We start from the raw sequence: 9,287 nt of genomic DNA, 5'->3' as shown, positions 1-9,287 counted from the left end.
CATCATTAAAAAACCTTTAAAATGAGTCTAAAAATGACGCACTTATCTCAAAATACAAAAAAGTTAGAATAAAAAACATTAAACCCGAAGTTAGCAACAATGAAGATAGCAACTTAATACCAACCTTAATTTTTGATTTTTTTTTATATTTTTGTAAAATTGTAAATCGGAAGTTGCTTATATCTCGAGTAATATTGGAATTAAACGTATCACGTTTGGACTCATTTTAAAGGATTTTTCACAACGATTACAAATATGTCAAAATTGACGTTGACATTCTTAACCGGAAGTTGACCATAACTTCATTAATATTGAAGATAAATATGTCGTGTTTGTACTCATTTTAAAGGATTTTTAACGAATATTACAAATATGTCAAAATTAAGGTTGACATTTTAAACCTGAAGTCAGGTAAGACCTGCATTTTTCAAAAATGTGCAAACGATCCGAAATCTTCATGTATGACTCAAAACCTGTTTATAATACATTTATATCCCTTAATACATCCCATAATATAAATACGGCCTTATAAATCAGCGATTAATGTGTAAATTTTTGTATTTTATAACATTTTTCCATAAACACAACGTCAATATATTTTTTTTCATCATGTTCAAAATACATAGTTACATTAGTTACATAAATACTTTACCGGTAAATTCTTTCAAATGCATAATATAAGGAGATATAATATAAAAACGAAAATTCTCATAAATTTAATGACAACGCGCCCGGTCGAAGGTTTTAAAAAAGAAATCAAATATATGTATTTAAAGTAAACAAAATTTATTTTAAAATGTTGTTTATTTCATAATACATCTTTAAACATTAATTTTAATCAACAAATTTACTTTAAATTGTGATCAAAAACTGGTTTCTTTGAATCGCTTCTCAATTTCCATTAAATTGTATTAACACCACCAAATAACTTGTAACAAATCCCATTAATGTAAAAAACGTTGTAAAATCGATATTAAAAAACCCCGCTGCGCTAAAATTTGGAATGATCGTTGATGATTGAAGTGCAATTAAGGTTAATTCTGACCGTAAACATTTTTCGCGATAATTTAACGTTGATTTATCAGAAATTTCATGAAGAAGTTTGTAACAAACAATAGGGATTTGTTTTACTTCACCGATCGTTCCATCACAAGGAGCAATAATTTTTAAATAAGAAACCTAAAAGAAGATGGTAAAGTTTCATTAAAATTTTAATAAATTGTTCTTACAAAATCTTTAATAATCCAAAAGAAACACAACCAAAATAAATCTACACCAAAGTGAAAACCATCCATGTGTTGATGCCGTTGAAAATAATAAATAATGCTTAGCATGAGTGATACTAATAATTCACTTATAAAGTATAACGAGAGTAAAAGTGTTGGTAAACCATAAAGCTTATTGAAAACGTTGATTTGATCACACAATGCATTGTAAATACTTGATATTGGTCGCTTACATGATGCGAATTCTTCATCGAAACAGTGTTGATGTACTATATGTACTGGAGACGATAAAATTTGTTTTGCGTACTCTTGAATATAAACGTTTAACCCATGAAAACGAAGTTTTATAGTTAAAACGTAATATCTTATCATAAACATGGTTATGAAATTTATATAATTTTGTATCGAACGGCATATATATGCTTTAAAACGATATATACCAAGATATTTTATCCAAACATAACCATCATATATATAAAATATTATTATAAAGATGTGACCAATTATTAATTCAATGTAATATCTCTTTAAATCAATTTTTTTGCAATATTTATGCAATTTCGTATCAACACAACTCATTCCTATAAAAAGAAAATAATCTATTAAATAATTTTTGATCCAAAAAAGATTTTTCTTACCTTCAAAAAAATCTACCATTAAATTTGTACCAACTCTATTGATTGAAAGGTTATAAATTGATACAACATTAGTTAATGTTAAAACAATCAACGACATCCCATCGACTAAAGTAATAGTAACTGGAAATATAGGATAAACATTTAAAATTCTCCCCGAAAATGAAATCCCAGCTCCTATTAAAATTAACAATAAAAGTAATGATGCGTAATATTTATAAAATTTTCCAAGTTTTGGGGTTGTTACGTTAACGATCGGGGTTAAACCCAAACTATATGCCAATCGGAGTAAAATGTAATAATCTTCGAGAGTGCCTGTACATTTAAAATTAAACATATTCGATTCGGAGTCGAATGGGAAATGTTCCTGAATGGTTAAGGGGTAAAAAAACATAAAATGTTGACAAGTTGCGTGTAGAATTAAGTGATTATTATCTAGGAATGTGAAGTAAAACTATGTGTATTTAGGAAAACGCAAAAGAGAAATTATCATTAATGTTTTATATGAGTGGCTATTAAATTGATTAAGTTTATCGGTGAAACAAAAATTGATAACTAAAGTTAACAAAATAAATTTAAATTAAAACTAATTAATATTTTCTTATAATAAAAATGTATACAGGGTGATTCTCAACCTATAAGCATAATCTTAGGGATTTATTTCCCTGTATAATAAAGTTCTCTGGAAATGTGTAAATCGTTATATAACAATCAAATTATTACATAAACATAGGAGGGATAATATTATCAAATTTCACCGTGCAATTCTATGCTCTTAACGAGTCTTAATGTCTTGCTCGGTGAAAAGTCATTCAGATCCTTTGGAGAGATAAACTGCGACCCAAAAATCGAGAATCTGATATGATTAACAGCAGAGTCATCACATTGAGGTGTGTCTTTAATCGGCAGTGCCTAGTAGTAAAGACACCCATTAGAACTTTAAAGCTGTTACGAGCCAGTCCTAAAATATTCCCGGATTTGACAGTAGGGATGTTAATAAACAACTTAGCGTGTCTCATTACAGGAGAATTGGTCCACAGTAGGCGAAATCTCTCTTCAGCCCACACTCCAATCCTATGTGGCCAACGCAAATGATACACCAACTGCTGGCTCTGGTCCCAGAAACGCTTTAGCGCTGCCCTCTCGTGCTAGCTCATCTGCCACTTCATTGCTAGCAACACCAGACAACTCTGTTATCACAACTCAGTGTGTTTAATAATAATAATAATTTATTCCCAATAAAAAACATAAAGTTACAGGTCGTCAAAAGTATGTTTACAATTTCAATAATTGACAATTACAAAATCTACGGCGTATCCGTGAATTCATGTATGGAATAGTACGCCTTGCTGCTAAAATGTAATTTTAGAACATGTTTAAATTGTTCTCGTGAAAGAGATTTTGTGTCGTCCCGCAATTTATTATAAAATCTTATTCCTTGGTAGTAAACAGATTGTTGGCATGTCGACAGCCTATGGTAAGGGATTTGTAACAATTTTTGACGGTGAAGGGTGAACTTGACGGGCCTCTTGAGGTTCCTGGAATCTTCCTTAACCCTCTTCATCGGATCTAAAACAGACGGAAAATATATTAGTTAATATTCGCTAAATTAGCGATATCGGAAGTGGATTTGGAAAGGACAGTCGGGTTCCCGGATCGTCAGACGAGAAGCAGCCTTGGCCGTTTATGACGAAGGTGTTCAACGTCATAATCCGTTAATCCCGCTAGGAGGGGATTTGGGTGGTCTTCGAGCCGCGTAAACTCGGTACTGGCTTTGTTCCGAATGAATTCCTCGATGGTCACCATCTGGGAATCATTGTGCAGTGTCGCATTACTGACAAACCAAGGAGCATCGAATACCATCCTTAAGACCTTGTTCTGAACCACTTGCAGTTTTTGCACGTGCGAGTGCGCGGCGTAACCCCAGACTGAAGAAGCGTATGTCATCGCAGGTCTGATAACTGCTTTGTAGAGTCGAATCTTCCGGAGAGGATCCAACTTACTTCGGCGATTTATCAGAGCGTACAGATTGACCAGAGCTACCTTCGCCCGGTTCGCCATGGCCTCGATGTGACTTTTCCAAGTTAGTTTAGAGTCCAGAATGACACCCAAATACCTGGTTTCGGAATGCCAGGGAAGCTCGTTCCCTCGCAGTACCAACGCATCGGGGGGTCTCTGTCTACGCCGAGTAAAGAGTACTGCGGTACTTTTATCAGCATTGATTTTGACCCGCCACTTTGCGAAGTAGTCTTGCAGCTGATCCGATGCTGTCTGCAGTCTACGAGCGGCGCTCTCGGGGGACCAAGATCTGTTGTAGATGCACACATCGTCGGCGTATATCGCTAACTGAGTGCCCTCGCACCGGGGTAGGTCGCTAACAAAGATACAAAAGAGTATCGGTGAAAGCAACGACCCCTGAGGGACGCCAGCAGTTAGGAACAATTTTTGATTTCTCGTACTGTAGTTATATAACTCCTCTGGGCATAATATACCATTCAGATTTTCTTTTACGAACATCAAACATTTATAAATGTAGACATTATTTTTGATTTTATAAAAAGTGGCCTACAACTTTCTAGTTGATTAGCTTTGAATAGCGTTCTTACTGCTTTTTTCTGAATTAAGAGTATACGCTCGACTCTTGGTGAACTTTCCCAAAACAGAATGCTATATGACATCATCACACTCTGGAAATTTGAGTAATATACCACCATCACTGTTTGCAAATCTGTTAGGTTTAAGCTAAGTTAGTAAACTACTGAGCTAATTGTAAGTTGCTTTCCTATTACATCCACTTGTAGATTCCATTTCAAAGAGTTTTCAAACTGCAGCTCCAGTAACTTAACTGCCGAGGCGTTATTATTTGTTTTACTACTAAAATCAATTTTTTGTGTCTTATTTTCATTCAGCTTAAGTTTGTTCGTTTTAAACCAATCTGATGCAACCTTTTGACTGAGACCTTCATTTTCGTGTAGCTCTTCAACTATATGTACTAGATATACTTATCAATGTTGTGTCATCTGCATACATTATCGTCCTATACACGTTCAGAGTTTCCGGAAGATCGTTCACATATAAAAAGAATAAAATTGGACCCAAGATAGATCCCTGCGGTACACCGATTTCCACCTTTCTTATGGTCGATCTATTATTACCAACTTGGACCACCTGTCTTCAATTTTCTAGGTACGATTGAAACACTGTTATTGTGGGGTGTTTGATGCCATAATATTCCAGTATCTCTAACAGTATCTTATGATTGACACAATCAAATTCCTTTGTAAGGTCCAACATTAGTGCCGAAATTTTTTTTGACTCATTAAAACCGTCAATGATTTGCTCATAGTTGCTTTAGTTGTGGAGGATTTCCTTACATAGCCATATTGATGCTTACTGAAAACATCTTCCTTGTACAAATAGTCAAGAAGACGCGATTTCAACAGATGCTCAAAAAGCTTTGGCATTATTGATAAGATAGCTATTGGCCGAAAATTGTTAGGATCATTTACATCAACTTTCTTGTATATGGGAGATATTGTCGCAATTTTTAGCTCATTAGGGAAAATGAACTGTTGAAAACATTTGTTAATAACAATATTTAATGGTTCAACAATGATGTAAGCAATAAATTTTAAAATGCGCGTTGGCATACCATAATAATCTTCTGAGTGACTATTATTGAGTTGCATTATAGTATTAAATATCTTTAATTCATTCGTAGAAAACAGTACAAACGGGTTAAGATTCGATTTTACACAGTTCATGTAATCACTGGGGCTATTTGGACCATCACTGCATCAATGATGATGCAATTTCCAACGGTGTACGTGTGAAAAGGTGCTTACAGTCACTAACCAGAGCCGACACCGTTTTCACGGCCTGCAGCACCTGGAGAGCGGCTTGACTGTCTGAGAAAATCGTACTGTCATGTTTTTCACCCCTCTCTCGAGAATAAATTAACACCCATGTCAATAGCAAATACTTCCGCCTGGAATACAGAACAGTACGTACTGTATAGTGTTTGAACATGCAAATATCAGAATATCAGTGGTTATAGTGTCTTCCGCAGCCCATTGGTAGGACATGTCAGAGCAGTTTTGAGCATATATCTTAAACCTGTAGATGAACCACTTTCTATATGCAAATGCAAAGGAGATAGGCCAAGTAGAACATCCATTGATAGAGTTGAATTCGTGAACGTTTATTGATAACTAAAGTCTGTCGGGCTTTTCTAAACCAGTCTAGGTCTAACTACAGTCACATAGATCCAGCACTATCTTTCAGGGGTAAGACCCCAACTTTTTCCACACAGAGTATGAGAATATTATCTAATAGTAGCTTCTAATTGCTGCCTTGGCCATAAACACCACAGCATTTAATACAGGTTTAAATCATTAAAGTCTTTCTAACGCAAAACTTCTTGCTTTTGCTCCAAACTTTCCGTAGAATCAGAATCTAAATAAGGATAATCAAAATACGTTAATTCATAATCCAAACTATTACCTTCAATTCCCTTGGGGTTTCAATACAATTATTCTTAATTCGGGGCATTTTTAAAGCATGCAGTACCATTTTTAAGACATTTGCTACAATTTTAAAAGTTAAAATTTGTAATATTAAAGGACATTTCGGAATTAAAAATACTGTTTCTAATTTACTCGGTGCTGCCATCTCTTGCTGAAATATTTCGTTTACACAAATATTAAAAAATTGACATAATAATAATTACGGGTTTTCCCTAATTGCTACAATTCACAACTTTATTACAAAACCATTATTATTCATGAATTTCAATCAATTTTTATAGGATTTATGTGAATACTTTGCGAATGTGAAAAGTACAATTTAATACATGTAATTGCCGCTAGATGGAACTATTTAAAACAAGAATTAATTTTTTTTTAAATTTTAAAATGTAAAAATTAATAATAGGGATTAAATTTGAATGTTTTAAACTTTATCTGTGGAAATTCAATAAATAAATTATTATTATTAACTGTTTTTGTATACCTGTTTTACTTTAAATGTTGGTTGCCTACCATCTTTAGTTTATATGAACATAACCTAACTTTTTTTAAAATCCCGCTCGAATAATTATTGATCTGATAGTATAATACTGTAAACAACTAATTTAAAGTAATAATACCACTTATAAATCAATGGGAATTAGCGGTTTGTTACCGTTTTTGGAGAATGCCTCAGAAAAAGCCCACGTTTCAAAATTTAGGGGCTGCACAGCTGCTATTGACGCTTATTGTTGGCTTCACAAAGGTGCATTTGGTTGTGCTGAAAAACTAGCGAAAGGAGAAGATACCAATGGGTTGGCTTTCTCACTTAGTGAAATCAAAAAACTAATTAATTTGTTTTAGATATGTTCTTTATTGTATGAAATACATAAAGATGTTACAATCGTACAAAGTCCGCCCAATTCTCGTTTTTGATGGACAACATTTACCAGCAAAACGCTTAACAGAAGAGAAAAGACGAAATAATAGGCGTTCCCTTAAACATAAAGCTGCAGAAATGTTACGTTTAGGCAATGTGTTAGAAGCAAGAAAATATCTAAGCCAATCCATTGATGTAACACATAAAATGGCTTTAAATTTAATTAAAGAATGTCGTGAAAAGGGGATTGATTGTATTGTTGCGCCTTATGAAGCTGATGCACAATTAGCATATTTAAATATATCGAAAATTGTTGATTTTGTTATATCTGAAGATTCTGATCTTACATTATTCGGATGTAATCAAGTAATTTTAATGAATTTTTCTTAACATGATTTGATTTGTAATTGTAATAATTTGTTAAAGATACTCTTTAAAATGGATATCAATGGAAATGGTGTTTTGGTAAATGCAGACAAACTTAATGATTGTATGAAGCTTAGAAGTGATAAATTCTCATTTGATAAGTTTAGATATATGTGTATTTTATCTGGATGTGATTACTTGGATAATTTACCAGGTGTAGGTCTAAAGAAAGCACTCAAATTTATTTCTGTTACTGAAAACCCAAGTATTTATAATGTAAGTTAATTTTGGTTATAATTTTATGATTGAAATGGAATTTTTAGGCATTATCACAAATATCATCTTATTTAAAATTAAGTAATGTAACAGTTACAGATGAATACAGAGAGAATTTTATGATTGCTGATGCAACATTTCAATACCAAATTATTTTTGATCCAAAAGAACGTTGCTTAAAACCTTTAAATCCAATTTCGCCCAATGTTGATTTAAAGCATTGTGTAAATGCTGGAAGTAAAATTGATGATGCAGTTGCATTTCAACTTTCTTTGGGTAATTTAGATCCTTTTACGCACAAACAAGTTGATGATTGGGATCCTGACTCATCTTCTTTACCTACATTTAGTATTTGGTTAAAAAATAATATGTTTCAAACTATGATTAAGACCAGTAAAGATCCTATAATAGTAACTCCTAAAAAAATTAAAAGGAGAGTACCTTTAGAAAAAGAAATTGTGGTGGATGAAGAACATGAAGAAGACATCATGGTTATGTATAAAAAAATGGGACCATTTAAATCACCAGTTATTAAAAAATCGGAAGATATAGATGTGTTAATTCATGGCGAAATCAAAATGACGAGTGTAAATCGGTGTTCTAGTGGATTTAATAAGAACGGGCCGACTGTTGTTGATTATAAAAATGGGTTATCAAGTAGATTTTTTAAGAAAAATGATGAAACAAATAAAAATGAAAATAACCATGAACCGATGGTTTCTTTATTAGGAGCTATTGACAATTTAATAAAACGACGTAGCGATGAAATAATCGCTGTTGATAAAAATGAGACTAAAGATGACCAAAAAATATCTCCGATAATTACAAGAAAAAGACGAAATGATTTTGAAAATGAATCCAACGTTAAAGTCAGTTATTTAGAATTTACTTTAATTTAAAAAAATTGATTAATAATTTTTAGGATAACTTGGATAAGAGAAAATGCGAAGAGAAAGTACCAACATCAAAAGTAACACCTAAACAAACTCAACGAGTTGTTTCTAAACGAATTATTAAAAAACAAACGTCTATATTAACATTTTTTAGCAAATAAGTTATTTGTTTTAATAGTGTAAAAACTTTTTACACTGAAGAATTTGATCTGTTTCTATCTCAATGTAATAATTTAATTTTGATTTTACTTATTAAATAAGTGAATTTTCTTTTTTATAAATGAATTAGTGTTTTTTACTTCGCCTGTATCAAGGTCCGTTGAGTAAACATGTATAAGGTTATCCAACTCCCTATGAACGCTGTTGTTATGAACATATCATTGGAAGAATTGACATTTCTGTTTTTATTTATACAGTTATTTCACTTAAGAAGCAATACACAAGAATATAAAGATATTAAAAAAAATGCGAGATAATCGTAAAGAATTTGAATTGTTTTAAAATTA

The 9,287-nt window shown here is 32.4% G+C and overlaps 2 protein-coding genes across 2 annotated transcripts; one reads left to right on the top strand and one right to left on the bottom strand.

Annotated features, from left to right (window-relative positions):
* Window positions 1–824: 824 nt before the first annotated feature.
* LOC111423114 (putative gustatory receptor 28a) lies at window positions 825–2,492 on the bottom strand. Its single transcript, XM_023056362.2, has 3 exons — window positions 1,865–2,492; window positions 1,230–1,807; window positions 825–1,179 (listed from the first exon to the last, which is right to left on the bottom strand). The coding sequence occupies exons 1-3, from the start codon at window positions 2,253–2,255 to the stop codon at window positions 892–894; spliced, it is 1,257 nt and encodes a 418-aa protein (XP_022912130.2). The 5' UTR covers window positions 2,256–2,492; the 3' UTR covers window positions 825–891.
* A 4,427-nt stretch (window positions 2,493–6,919) lies between these two features.
* On the top strand, window positions 6,920–9,066 carry LOC111423537 (Exonuclease tos). Its single transcript, XM_023056782.2, has 5 exons — window positions 6,920–7,181; window positions 7,231–7,612; window positions 7,673–7,888; window positions 7,936–8,757; window positions 8,811–9,066. Exons 1-5 carry the CDS (start codon window positions 7,021–7,023, stop codon window positions 8,940–8,942), a joined length of 1,713 nt encoding a protein of 570 aa, XP_022912550.2. The 5' UTR covers window positions 6,920–7,020; the 3' UTR covers window positions 8,943–9,066.
* Window positions 9,067–9,287: the final 221 nt, after the last annotated feature.

Source organism: Onthophagus taurus, chromosome 1, assembly GCF_036711975.1.
Source record: "Onthophagus taurus isolate NC chromosome 1, IU_Otau_3.0, whole genome shotgun sequence".
Taxonomy (NCBI): Eukaryota; Metazoa; Arthropoda; class Insecta; order Coleoptera; family Scarabaeidae; genus Onthophagus; species Onthophagus taurus.
The sequence above is the reverse complement of the archived record's forward strand: the minus strand, read 5'-3'. Positions and strand labels throughout refer to the sequence as shown.